Source organism: Palaemon carinicauda, chromosome 17, assembly GCF_036898095.1.
Source record: "Palaemon carinicauda isolate YSFRI2023 chromosome 17, ASM3689809v2, whole genome shotgun sequence".
NCBI lineage: Eukaryota > Metazoa > Arthropoda > Malacostraca > Decapoda > Palaemonidae > Palaemon > Palaemon carinicauda.
The window spans coordinates 36,431,149-36,444,912 of NC_090741.1; the positions used below are offsets into that span (position 1 = coordinate 36,431,149).

General features: G+C 43.1%; 1 protein-coding gene across 4 annotated transcripts in view; it reads right to left on the minus strand.

Moving 5' to 3' along the window:
- LOC137656672 (two pore calcium channel protein 1-like) overlaps positions 1 to 13,764 on the minus strand; it is a 157,264-nt gene that overhangs the window by 17,338 nt on the left and 126,162 nt on the right. For all 4 annotated transcript variants that reach the window (XM_068390852.1, XM_068390850.1, XM_068390853.1 and 1 more), the window contains one exon: positions 12,521 to 12,634. In XM_068390852.1, coding sequence (XP_068246953.1) covers positions 12,521 to 12,634 — 114 coding nt within the window. The remainder of the gene's footprint in view (positions 1 to 12,520; positions 12,635 to 13,764) is intronic.

Genomic DNA, 13,764 nt, shown 5'->3' on the forward strand with positions numbered 1-13,764 from the left:
GAATGTGATGAGGTTATATGGAGTTGGTGGAAGGTTGTTGCAAGCAGTGAAAAGTTTCTACAAAGGTAGTAAAGCATGTGTTAGAATAGGAAATGAAGTGAGTGATTGGTTTCCGGTGAGAGTGGGGCTGAGACAGGGATGTGTGATGTCGCCGTGGTTGTTTAACTTGTACGTTGATGGAGTGGTGAGATAGGTGAATGCTCGAGTGCTTGGACGAGGATTAAAACTGGTAGGCGAGAATGACCATGAATGGGAGGTAAATCAGTTGTTGTTTGCGGATGATACTGTACTGGTAGCAGACACAGAAGAGAAGCTTGACCGACTAGTGACAGAATTTGGAAGGGTGTGTGAGAGAAGGAAGTTGAGAGTTAATGTGGGTAAGAGTAAGGTTATGAGATGTACGAGAAGGGAAGGTGGTGCAAGGTTGAATGTCATGTTGAATGGAGTTACTTGAGGAGGTGGATCAGTTTAAGTACTTGGGGTCTGTTGTTGCAGCAAATGGTGGAGTGGAAGCAGATGTACATCAGAGAGTGAATGAAGGTTGCAAAGTGTTGGGGGAAGTTGAGGGAGTAGTAAAAAATAGAGGGTTGGGCATGAATGTAAAGAGAGTTCTATATGAGAAAGTGATTGTACCAACTGTGATGTATGGATCGGAGTTGTGGGGAATGAAAGTGATGGAGAGACAGAAATTGAATGTGTTTGAGATGAAGTGTCTAAGGAGTATGGCTGGTGTATCTCGAGTAGATAGGGTTAGGAACGAAGTGGTGAGGGTGAGAACGGGTGTAAGAAATGAGTTAGCGGCTAGAGTGGATATGAATGTGTTGAGGTGGTTTGGCCATGTTGAGAGAATGGAAAATGGCTGTCTGCTAAAGAAGGTGATGAATGCAAGAGTTGATGGGAGAAGTACAAGAGGAAGGCCAAGGTTTGGGTGGATGGATGGTGTGAAGAAAGCTCTGGGTGATAGGAGGATAGATGTGAGAGAGGCAAGAGAGCATGCTAGAAATAGGAATGAATGGCTAACGATTGTGACGCAGTTCCGGTAGGCCCTGCTGCTTCCTCCGGTGCCTTAGATGACCGCGGAGGTAGCAGCAGTAGGGGATTCAGCATTATGAAGCTTCATCTGTGGTGGATAATGTGGGAGGTTGGGCTGTGGCACCCTAGCAGTACCAGCTGAACTCGGTTGAGTCCCTGGTTAGGCTGAAGGAACGTAGAGAGTAGAGGTCCCCTTTTTTGTTTTGTTTCATTTGTTGATGTCGGCTACCCCCCAAAATTGGGGGAAGTGCCTTTGGTATATGTATGTATGTATTATTATTCACTTACATTTTTGTGTTATTATGAAATGTATGCTGAATTATTATTTATTGATTGCCAATAAATAACTGATTGATATTTGCATCTTATTTTGCCCCAAACCTATATAAATGAAGTTATGTACGAACATTACTTTTTTATTCCTTATTATTCTGCATAATAACATAGAACAACCGAAGTAACTTGTTCCTAAATGTATACAAACCTTTTCTTCCCATGCATATCTTGTTTCGAAATGGATATAAACTTGTCTGTTAGGGTATACAGCTGAGCCGGTATACCTTGGATGCTACGGTGGCTTATGTTAACCTTTGTTCATTTTGAAAATGCAAACTTTGACTGGTTGGGTATGCAGAGAGACCTGTATGCCCTTTGGTTGCTGGGTTAGTCATATGAAATACGCAAACATCGAGACTTTGCCTGAGTCTAGTATGACTCTTCCCTGTAGGGGGCAGGAAGCACCAACAGTTCATGATTAGAAGCAATGACGTACAACAGTAACGTCATAGGTCTCTAAGGTCTAAAGCGACCAAGGAAATATTGTCTTGAGGTTAAGGCACAATTGGAAAATCCACAGATACATTAATGCTCTGGTAAAATTCCATCAGGAAGACATGGCCTGAGCCCAAAAAACAGATTTTGAGCGAAGCGAAGAATCTATTTTTGGCTAAGATAGCCATGACGTCCTGATGGACCCACCTGCTCAACGCTACAAGGTATAAAGATGGCGGTGATGATGGGGCCATCTAGGTACTCAAACAGTAACGGAGGAAGAAAGCCTTAATAACGGCTCCTCTTTTATTTTGCCAATTTTCCCCCTTGAAGCGTAAACGCTATGTGGGATGAAGATTGCTATGTGGCGTGTCAAGAATACGTCCCCTGACATTATGCGATATCCTTTAAGGAAATTTTAAGGATATTCACGCCAGGAGTTAGAATTCTGGAGACCTTAAGTTAAATTCTCTGGGAATATCACTGTAGTCAAATATACCCGAGGAAGCTACTTAAAGGAACCTCCCATCAGGACGACATGGCTATCTCACCCAAAAATAGATATTTCACTTCGCTCAAAATCCGTTTTTTATGACTGAATTTCCTATCTTTTCCCATTATGACCCACCAATATCTGAATGTGTAAGTCAGGGAGGTTCATGAAAACAAATGGAATTTTGATACTAAAATTTGTTATTTCTATACTCCCCTGATGTTTATATACTGTACATGCCCACCTTCCTCCCCACTTGACTAATTAGTTCAAGATAGGATATTAACTGTAACTTCAAGACTAATTGGGTAGATAAGGCCAGACCTAACCTCAATTGGTTATTGGTCACTAGGTGTCCTCTTGAAGGAATGAACAGGATATTTTTTGTGTTTTTGGAGTAACATTGCTATTCAGATGGCTTCTGGGACAAAGTAATATAAAAATTAAATTTTTCATAATTATTATTCAGGTTATAACTTGTAGGGGGAGGGGCAAAAAGAGTTGCATTCCCCTAAAGCTTTCCGAGGAGGCTTCTAAAGTACCTAGATATATAAAACATTACGTATACGAGTGAGATTATGACCTTAAAATTAAGCTAAGTAATATGCATTGTATGCCCAAATAGCTTTCTCCTATGGTTTCAAAATCTGTTACTGACCAAATTTCAGTCTTTTTCTCAAGTCAAATCAGAAGAATTTTCTGAGGGTATATATTAACCCCCTGCTAAAACCACCCCTCTTGACTGGACACTTACAGCTTGTCGTCCTACTTTGTTCCAAAGTGCATACAAACCTATTGTCCTTCAGAATAGGTATATGTCTTATGTCTTCAGTGGCAATTGAAGAGCCTTTGAGTCATTACCAAGGTACGGAACTGTAGTACTGTCACAGTATAGTTTCTCTCAACTCTTATATATTTTTTTTGTATCTATTTGCGATAAGTGTTAGATTTTTCTTTTTCTCTTATGAGTGCTCTCACTTGTAAGTGGAAGTGCACAAAAAATTTATCATGTGGTGAAGTGAAGTTTATTCCTATAAGGCTCAATCCTTTGAAACACCATTTTAAGTGTACCAATGTGAAGGAGTGACTGAAAACAAGCCCCGCTCTTTGGAGTGTTGTTCTCACTCTTCCGATCAGGAAGATGATGAACTCGTCTCGCTTTGTGTAGTTTCTCTACCTTGGGAGGGAGTTTCTGATTTTGGACTGAATTTCCCCATTACATTCATGACCGATAATGAAAATTTTTCTTTGGCGGGCTTACTTGGTGCCGACAGTGTTCCCCAGATGGTGATCCCTGTGTTGCAATGGGAATGAGTGTTCCAGTTCTCCCCTTGTGACAAAACCTCCAGTGTCGCTTCATCCTCAGAGAGAGAGAGATGTGAGAGCAGTCATTATCAGTTGCATAGACCATGACTCCTCTGTGAAAGAAGAAATGGTTAGAAGGGGAAAGCAGAGTTTGCCCTCTCTCTTCCTCCTCTACCAATCCTTTAATCTGACATTTCTTCCTTGAGAAGATAAAAACTAAGAAGGTAGTCACGTGGGAGGGCCTTCCGCTAAAAGTACATAGGGACTTCATCTCGTTAGAAATTTAACAGCTGTTCCAACTTCGCTGAATTCATACTCCTATTATTCAGAGCTCTTACTAGCTGGTGCACTAGAGTAGCTAGTCAAAACTTGAGGAGTTAGACTAGGGTTAGAAACTGGGCCAGGGTTAGAATTTCTTTTGGTCAAAGAACCCCTGGGCTTAGTTTTGATTTGTTCAAATTAAATAAAAGAGGCCTTCAAACTAAACTTAAGAGGCCAAGATTGTATTATGAAGTTCATTATTATCTAAACCAGAAAGTTCATTGAAGGCTGGGTCTTTTTAATAGTTAAGGTCTAATTAATGTTTGGTGCGGCACTCCTAACTTTGTTCCCTCTGTGATTAACTAGCCTAATTTCTCTGGATTTTACCAATAACTAAAAGCTAGTTTCTTTTACTTTTGGATCTTCCCTATACAAAGCTGATGCTAGATCAAGTAGTCTAGATGCTACCAAGCCAGAAACTCTTGAATAATTAGAATTATTCTAAGAATAAGAAACAAACAATCCCACTATTCTAAAAGCAAATTCAATGAATAACATTTGGTTTCTAGCCAAATTACAATAATGCTCAAACTGTCATGCAATCAAAAATTTTAAACTTTTACTGTCAAAAACAAAACAGCCAATGAATAAGGTAAACTAGTAGATAAACTAGTACCACTGATCAAGACTTCATTCTTCTATAAACTACTACAAAGGAAAAAATGTTATTTTGAAAATAAAATAAATTTTTGAATATACTTACCCGGTGATTATAATAGCTGCAGCTCTGCTGCTCGACAGAAAACTCTACGGAAAAAATCCGCCAGCGATCGCTACACAGTAGGGGGTGTACTTCAACAGCGCCATCTGTCGTCCAGATACCCAGTACTCATTGTAAACAAAGAACTCAATTTTCTCCTCGGTCCACTGCGTCTCTATTGGGGAGGAAGGGAGGGTCCTTTAATTTATAATCACCGGGTAAGTATATTCAAAAATTTATTTTATTATCAAAATAACATTTTTCAATATTTAACTTAGCCGGTGATTATAATAGCTGATTCACACCCAGGGGGGTGGGTAGAGACCAGCAATAAATGTTTACATTATTATGAGCTAAGGATTTTTTTTTTTTATTTCATTTTAGAAGTTATCAAAATAACAAAAACAAAATAAATAGGTACCTGGTAAGGAAGTCGACTTGAACAATTACTCTGCCTTTTTAAGTACGTCTTCCTTACGGAGCCTCGCGATCCTCTTAGGATGCTGAGCGACCCCTAGGATCTGAAGTATGAAGGGTTGCAACCCATACCACAGGACCTCATCAAAACCTCTAATCTAGGCGCTTCTCAAGAAAAGAATTTGACCACCCGCCAAATCAACCAGGATGCGAAAGGCTTCTTAGCCTTCCGGACAACCCAAAAACAACAATAAAAAACATTTCAAGAGAAAGATTAAAAAGGTTATGGAATTAGGGGATTGTAGTGGTTGAGCCCTCACCCACTACTGCACTCGCTGCTACGAATGGTCCCAGAGTGTAGCAGTCCTCGTAAAGAGACTGGACATCCTTAAGATAAAAAGACGCGAACACTGACTTGCTTCTCCAATAGGTTGCGTCCATTATACTTCGCAGAGATCTATTTTGTTTAAAGGCCACTGAAGTTGCGACAGCTCTAACTTCATGTGTCCTTACCTTCAGCAAAGCTTGGTCTTCCTCACTCAGATGTGAATGAGCTTCTCGTATTAACAGTCTGATAAAATAGGATAAAGCATTCTTTGACATAGGCAAAGATGGTTTCTTAACTGAACACCATAAAGCTTCTGACTGTCCTCGTAAAGGTTTAGTTCGTCTTAAATAGAACTTAAGAGCTCTCACAGGGCATAAGACTCTTTCTAGTTCATTTCCAACCATATTCGATAGGCTTGGAATATCGAACGATTTCGGCCAAGGACGAGAAGGTAGCTCGTTTTTGGCTAGAAAACCAAGTTGTAGAGAACATGTAGCCGTTTCAGATGAAAATCCAATGTTCCTGCTGAAGGCGTGAATCTCACTGACTCTTTTAGCTGTGGCTAAGCAAACCAGGAAAAGAGTCTTCAAGGTGAGATCTTTAAAGGAGGCTGATTGTAGCGGCTCGAACCTTTCTGACATGAGGAATCTTAGTACCACGTCTAAATTCCAACCAGGTGTAGCCAAACGACGCTCCTTCGTGGTCTCAAAAGACTTAAGGAGGTCCTGTAGATCTTTATTGTTGGAAAGATCTAAGCCTCTGTGACGGAAGACTGATGCCAACATGCTTCTGTAACCCTTGATAGTGGGAGCTGAAAGAGATCGTTCTTTCCTCAGGTATAAAAGGAAGTCAGCTATTTGAGTTACAGAGGTACTGGTCGAGGATACAGATACTGACTTGCACCAGTTTCGGAAGACTTCCCACTTCGATTGGTAGACTCTAAGGGTGGATGTCCTCCTTGCTCTAGCAATCGCCCTGGCTGCCTCCTTCGAAAAGCCTCTAGCTCTCGAGAGTCTTTCGATAGTCTGAAGGGAGTCAGACGAAGAGCATGGAGGCCTTGGTGTACCTTCTTTACGTGTGGCTGACGTAGAAGGTCCACCCTTAGAGGAAGAGTTCTGGGAACGTCCACTAGCCATCGAAGTACCTCGGTGAACCATTCTCTCGCGGGCCAGAGGGGAGCAACTAGCGTCAACCTTGTCCCTTCGTGAGAGGCGAACTTCTGCAGTACCTTGTTGACAATCTTGAACGGGGGGAATGCATATAGGTCTAGATGTGACCAATCTAGGAGAAAGGCATCTATATGAACTGCTGCTGGCTCTGGGATTGGTGAGCAATATATTGGGAGCCTCTTGGTCATCGAGGTTGCGAAGAGATCTATGGTTGGCTGGCCCCATGTGGCCCAAAGTCTCTTGCACACATCCTTGTGTAGGGTCCATTCTGTTGGAATGATTTGTCCCTTCCGACTGAGGCAATCTGCCATGACATTCAAGTTTCCTTGGATGAACCTCGTTACTAGCGAAATGTTTTGACTTTTTGACCAGGTGAGGAGGTCCCTTGCGATCTCGTACAACGTCATAGAGTGGGTCCCTCCTTGCTTGGAGATGTACGCCAAAGCCGTGGTGTTGTCCGAGTTCACCTCCACCACTTTGCCTTGAAGGAGAGACTTGAAGCTTTTCAAGGCCAGATGAACTGCCAGTAGCTCCTTGCCGTTGATATGCATTGTCCTTTGACTCGAGTTCCAAGTTCCCGAGCATTCCCGACCGTCTAATGTCGCGCCCCAGCCTGTGTCCGATGCGTCCGAGAAGAGAACGTGGTTGGGAGTCTGAACAGCCAGGGGCAGACCCTCTCTGAGGCTGATACTGTCCTTCCACCAAGTCAGGCAAGACTTCATCTTCTCGGAAATGGGGATCGAGACCGCTTCTAGCGTCTTGTCCTTTTTCCAGTAAACAGCAAGGTGATATTGAAGAGGACGGAGATGTAGTCTTCCTAACGATACGAACTGTTCCAGGGATGATAGTGTCCCTATCAGACTCATCCACTGCCTGACTGAACATCGTTCCTTCTTCAGCATGTTCTGGATGCATAACTGGGCTTGGTTTGTTCTGGGGGCCGACGGAAAAGCCCGAAAAGCTAGACTGTGAATCTCCATCCCTAAATACACAATAGTTTGGGATGGGACCACTTGAGACTTTTCCAAATTGACAAGGAGACACAATTCCTTGGTCAGATCTAGAGTCCACTTTAGATCCTTCAGACAGCGACGACTGGAAGAAGCTCTTAGAAGCCAGTCGTCCAAATAGAGGGAGGCTCGGATGTCCGCTAAATGAAGGAATTTGGCTACATTCCTCATCAGCCTCGTAAACACAAGAGGAGCTGTGCTTAGGCCAAAGCACAGGGCTTGAAACTGGTAGACAACCTTTTCGTAAACAAATCTCAGAAAAGGTTGGGAGTCTGGGTGGATGGGGACGTGGAAGTATGCGTCCCTTAGGTCTAAAGAGACCATCCAGTCTTCCCTTCTGACCGCTGCTAGAACGGACTTTGTGGTCTCCATGGAGAACGTCTGCTTTGTGACAAAGACATTCAGCGCACTGACGTCTAGCACCGGCCTCCACCCTCCTGTCTTCTTTGCCACTAAGAAGAGACGGTTGTAGAAGCCCGGGGTTTGATGGTCCAGGACTTTGACTACCGCTCCCTTTTCTAGTAAGAGAGACACTTCCTGTTTCAATGCTCGTCTCTTGTCTTCCTCTCTGTACCTGGGAGAGAGATCGATGGGAGACGTTGCTAGAGGGGGTTTTCGTACAAACGGGATCTTGTACCCCTCTCTGAGCAACTTCACAGATAGTGCATCTGCGCCTCTCTTCTCCCAGGTCTGCCAGAAGTTCTTGAGTCTGGCTCCCACTGCTGTCTGAAGAAGCTGGCAGTCAGACTCTGCCTTTAAAGGACTTGGTTCCTTTCTTCTTTCCACGTCTCCCTTCGGCACGAGCACCTCCTCTGCTGGAGGCTCTGCCACGAAAGGGCGGAATAAATCGGGACGCTGGAGTGTCCATCCTTGGTCTAGCTGACAAGGTAGGCAAAGGGGTGGCTTTGCGAGCAGAGGACGCAACCAGATCATGAGTATCCTTCTGTATCAAAGAAGCAGCAATCTCCTTAATCAGGTCCTCTGGAAAGAGGCACTTAGAAAGAGGAGCAAACAGAAGTTCGGATCTTTGGCAAGGTGTAACTCCAGCTGACAGGAAAGAGCAAAGGTTCTCACGCTTCTTGAGGACTCCGGACACGAACGATGCTGCAAGCTCATTAGACCCGTCACGTACGGCCTTGTCCATGCAGGACATGATGAGCAAGGAAGTCTCCTTCTCTGTCGGAGAGATCTTCCTGCTAAGAGCTCCCAGACACCAGTCTAAAAAGTTGAAGACCTCGAAGGCTCTAAATATCCCTTTCAAAAGGTGGTCTAGGTCCGAAGATGACCAACATATTTTTGAGCGTCTCATGGCTAGCCGGCGGGGAGAGTCTACAAGACTTGAGAAGTCGCCCTGGGCAGAGGCAGGAACTCCCAAGCCGAGAACTTCTCCCGTGGCATACCAGACGCTCGATCTAGAAGAGAGTCTAGCAGGGGGAAACGTAAAGGCTGTCTTCCCTAGACTCTTTTTGGATTGCATCCATTCTCCTATCACTCGTAAAGCTCTCTTGGACGAGCGTGCGAGGACGAGTCTAGTAAAGGCAGGCGAGGATGACGGCATACCTAAAACAAACTCTGACGGAGGAGAGCGCGGAGCCACAGACACAAACTGGTCCGGAAACATCTCTTTGAACAGAGCTAAAACCTTCCTAAAGTCCAAAGAGGGTTGCGTGGACTTAGGCTCGTCAAGATCCGAATGTGGTTCATCAACGTGTGCAGCACCATCATCATCCGAAAGTCCATCATCCGAGATATTGAGGAGGAAGCGGCAATGGAGTAGGTAACGGCTGGTTAGCTGAGTCCGGTCGCACGGGTGCATGCGTGACTGAGCCGGACGCAACGTCATGGAACTGTTGCCCAGTCTGTGAGCTGGCAACAACCATAGCAGCGCGGGGACGCACAGCGTCTACTCCAGACTGTCTAGCCTGATGTGGGTAAGCAGTGGCAACCACACTGGGTTGCGGAGGTTGACGCACCGCGTCAAAACAAAACAACTCTGACGGTTGTTGTACCTCGCGAACGTCAACGGAAGGCTCCGTGCGTCGCTGAACGTCAACATGCGGCTGGCAGGGCACACTGGAACGCATGGGTGGCGGAACTCTCTCAACTGGAGTGCGCAAGAAGGTCGCCTCAGCGTCCACAGGACGCACAACCGAGTGCGTGGTTGGTTGTAGGCAAGAGGCTGTACTAGCTGGTGCCGCAGCAACCTTCTCCGCACGCAAGTCCTGCATCAGAGACGTTAACTGGGACTGCATGCTCTGCAGCAAAGACCACTTAGGGTCTGCAGGAGCAGGTGCGGCGACAGACGGTGTAACTGTCTGAGGCGGTACCGCTTTGCCTCTCTTAGGAGGTGAGCAGTCATCGGAAGACTGCAGCGAGTCCGAACTGACCCAGTGGCTACAGCTGGGCCGTTGGACTTGCGTTTTAATGGTCATGAGACCTTGGTCCATTGTTTCTTGCGAGAAACACCTTCCGAAGATGAGGAATAAATGGGCTCTCTCGTCTTTGTGCGGCAGGGGCGATCTTGGGAAGATGCGCCCGGTACCACGGAGGGAACGTCTGTTCGCTGATTAAAGCCTCTCGAACCCATTGGTCGTACGACATTGCTTCTCCCCTGGACTTGGGAGCTTGCAAGAGGTCCCGGACTAGGAGGACGACAGGCACGAACAGACGAACCCTCAAGCGCAACACTATCCACAACACTATCACTCACTTTAACACTTCCCACTGCACTTTTACACTTCAGCTCCTTGACGTCCGCCATGAGCTGGTTACGGTCACTAGCAAGGGACTCAACTCTCTCACCCAGAGCTTGGATGGCACGCATCATATCAGCCATCGAAGGTTCCTGAGTGCCAGAAGGGGGATTAGGAGCAACCACTACAGGGGAAGGAATAGGTTGTGGGGCATGAGGAGAGGAAATTTCAACAGAACGAGAGGAACTTCTCCTTACTCTATCTCTCTCTAGCCTACGTGTATACTTTAGGAATTCGATAAAATCGAATTCCGAAAGCCCAACGCATTCCTCACATCGATCTTCCAATTGACAGGTTTTATCCCGACAATTGGAACAAACAGTGTGAGGGTCGATAGAGGCCTTCGGAAGACGCCTTGAACAGTCCCTAGCATTACACTTCCTAAATTTTGGGACTTGAGAAGGGTCAGCCATTTTGAATTGGTCAAAGGGGAATTCAAAAACTATCCAAAGTCATCAACAAATAATCCGTAATCAAAAAAAGAATGCAAGGATTTATTGAAGAGAAAGCCTGCACAGCGAAAGCTCAAAACTAGAATAGTGTACTTCACCAAATAGTTGTGAAAACAAATCCAGTTAGCAACAGCAAATTAGTAGGTCTTGCCGATAGCACGACAGAGAGAAAATTGAGTTCTTTGTTTACAATGAGTACTGGGTATCTGGACGGCAGATGGCGCTGTTGAAGTACACCCCCTACCTGTGTAGCGATCGCTGGCGGATGTTTTCCGTAGAGTTTTCTGTCGAGCAGCAGAGCTGCAGCTATTATAATCACCGGCTAAGTTAAATATTGAAAAATTAATTTTTCATTCTCCTGTTTCTCTTTTGGTTACACTTACAAAATGTTGAGAATTAACTATTCAGAACCAAGTTAGAAAAAAGAAAATTTATATATCGTTTTATGAGAAAAAATTGTCAAAACTAAAAGGAACAAATGAGAAACTTTCATTACATTTGAGCTAAATAATTTAGATATTACGAAAAGTAGCGAAGCATACGCAAGTACAAAAGTTTTACACAGACTAATCTGGCTGTAAAACAAAACTTAATAAAGACGTACACCAAATGTTAACTTAACTCAAGTATGAAGTTTAAATAGAAACAAACTTCCTCCAAACATGAGAAAACCAAACAAAACCCCTGCAAAGATGAACGAACTATAACCGAAATGCAAAGCTACTTTTGAAGATGACCTTATTAATAGTTGAATTAAAACTACAACCCCTGTGGCCTCGGGGGGCATAACAACAATTAGAATAGTGCCAATGTATCTCTGTGTGTCGTAAGAGGCGACTAAAAGGGACGGGACGAGGGGACTGGGAACCCCCTCTCCTGTATCTTATTCCCATGAGATATCAAAGATACGGGGAGGGTGGGCTGTGGCACCCTAGCAGTACCAGCCAAACTCGGCTGAATCCCTCGTCAGGCTGGGAGGAGCGGAGAGAGGAAAGGTCCCCTTTTGTTCCTTTGTTTGATGTCGGCTACCCCCTAAAACTAGGGGAAGTGCCTTGGTAAATAGATAGAATAGACAAAGTAAATACTCAGTTTGTTGTTGAGGTGATTCCAATGACTATTAAAGTAACAAGCAGTTGATAATGATTTCCTTTGTAAGCACCTCATATTCTACCTCAGTTCTTAGTTACTTCAACTTGAAAACCAGCGTTCTATGAAGGACATGTCACCTTTATGTTTGAACAATCATAATGAATAAATTCTATTTTTTCCACCACTTTTGGGAATGTCTGTAACTGGTAACAGGAGTGGGGGGTAAACCTTGCCAATTCCAGTGACATAAGAGACTGATAGAGTAGGCAAAGCTTTACTTTGAGTTGACATTAGTCAGTAGATGTAGCTTTGGTGGATGGGAGGCATGGCCTCTTGAAGGGAAAACCGGCAAATATTTTAGTTTTTTGGGGGGATACAGTAATATCAATGGTGAGTTGGTTTTGGGGACAAAGCAATATGAACATTAGAAATAAGTGGTCTTCATCTTCGGCACTATCACACTAACTTCCTGGAGCTGTAAATTTCACATATCAAATTTCAAATTCTTGTCTTTACTTTGTCTGGTATAATAATGTCAAGTGAAGAGCCTTAAATTCTAAATTCTCGTTTAAAGGAGTTCAATAACCTTGATGTTATTCCAAGTTATCTTAATTTGAGTTCAAAATAAAGCAAAAGATTATTTTTTTCAGATTAGTATTAGAAACTGAGGGATAACTAACCTTCTTATACTAAGACCAATGTCCTGAATCTTCTTCTCCACTTGTGATTCAAAGTGCCCCCTATTTGCTGAGTATTCCAGAATAAAAACTTCCAGCACAAAAGCCGTGAATATACTGCAATTAAAAAAAAAAAAAAAAAAAAAACTGAGTTTCACAGGGCTAAGTGATGGTGCATTATCTACAAGTTGTTTAAGAGACATTAAGAAACCAAAGATATTCAAAACTTAAGAGTGCAAATACTGAACATTCACAACATTTCCACAGTAGATTATCATAAATAACACAAGAGTGGATCATGAAAGATGTTTACACTAGTATTCTTAAATGGGGCTAAACAATAGTATGATGTATGCATTTAGCATTTTCTTGTTTGCTAGATGGAATGGGTTTAAGATAATTAAGATAAAAGTCCTGAAATGCAGTACACTACACAATTATTTTTGAATGACAATTAGTCTTTACACACCAAACAAGATAGAACATATCTTTTACTGTAACACTGTATACCCTTACTGACACTGTTGCCAAAGTTGATGTTTCCGAGTTTAATGCGGCCAGCACACGGGACACTTTTCAGTGGATGATGGCTGCCACTGTTTCGTGGTACCATGAAAAAGTGGAGGAGAAAGCTGTGAACACCCCACCACTAAAAATTGGCTAGTGTGTGGACATCCATAGAAACACATGCATTTCATTTTTAACCACGAAACAGTGGCAGACACCATTTACTGGAAAGTGGCCCATGTGCAGGGGCCCTAAGAAAGACTGTCACCTGACATTTCTCATTTCCTTTTGTATTAGTTTGTCAATATTTTATCTTGTGTCCACTTTTATTTACCATTTTCACACACTATATGCATAGACCTATTCGACTGGTGAAATACAGTAATCTTTTCTACTTGTGATGACTAAACTGAAAATATAAACATTTATCTTTACAAACTAATTATTTACACAAAGATACTGTATCTTCTTGTTTATTGTAAAGTTTAAACAACTTATTATGTAACCATTAATATGTGAGGAAGTTTTGGATATTCTATTCTTTTTTTTGTGAAAAATGAAAGGACTACTGTAGATAAAAAGATTACAAAGTAGGTTTTACGTAATTGAATATCAATCATTTGAAAAGTAATTTGTATTTTTCCTAATTATTCAAACCCAAGTCCTTTATCATGAGTATTACTTTAGTGAAGATCTAATTGTTGTTCAGCTTTCCAACAAAGTAAATACCATTGGTGGTG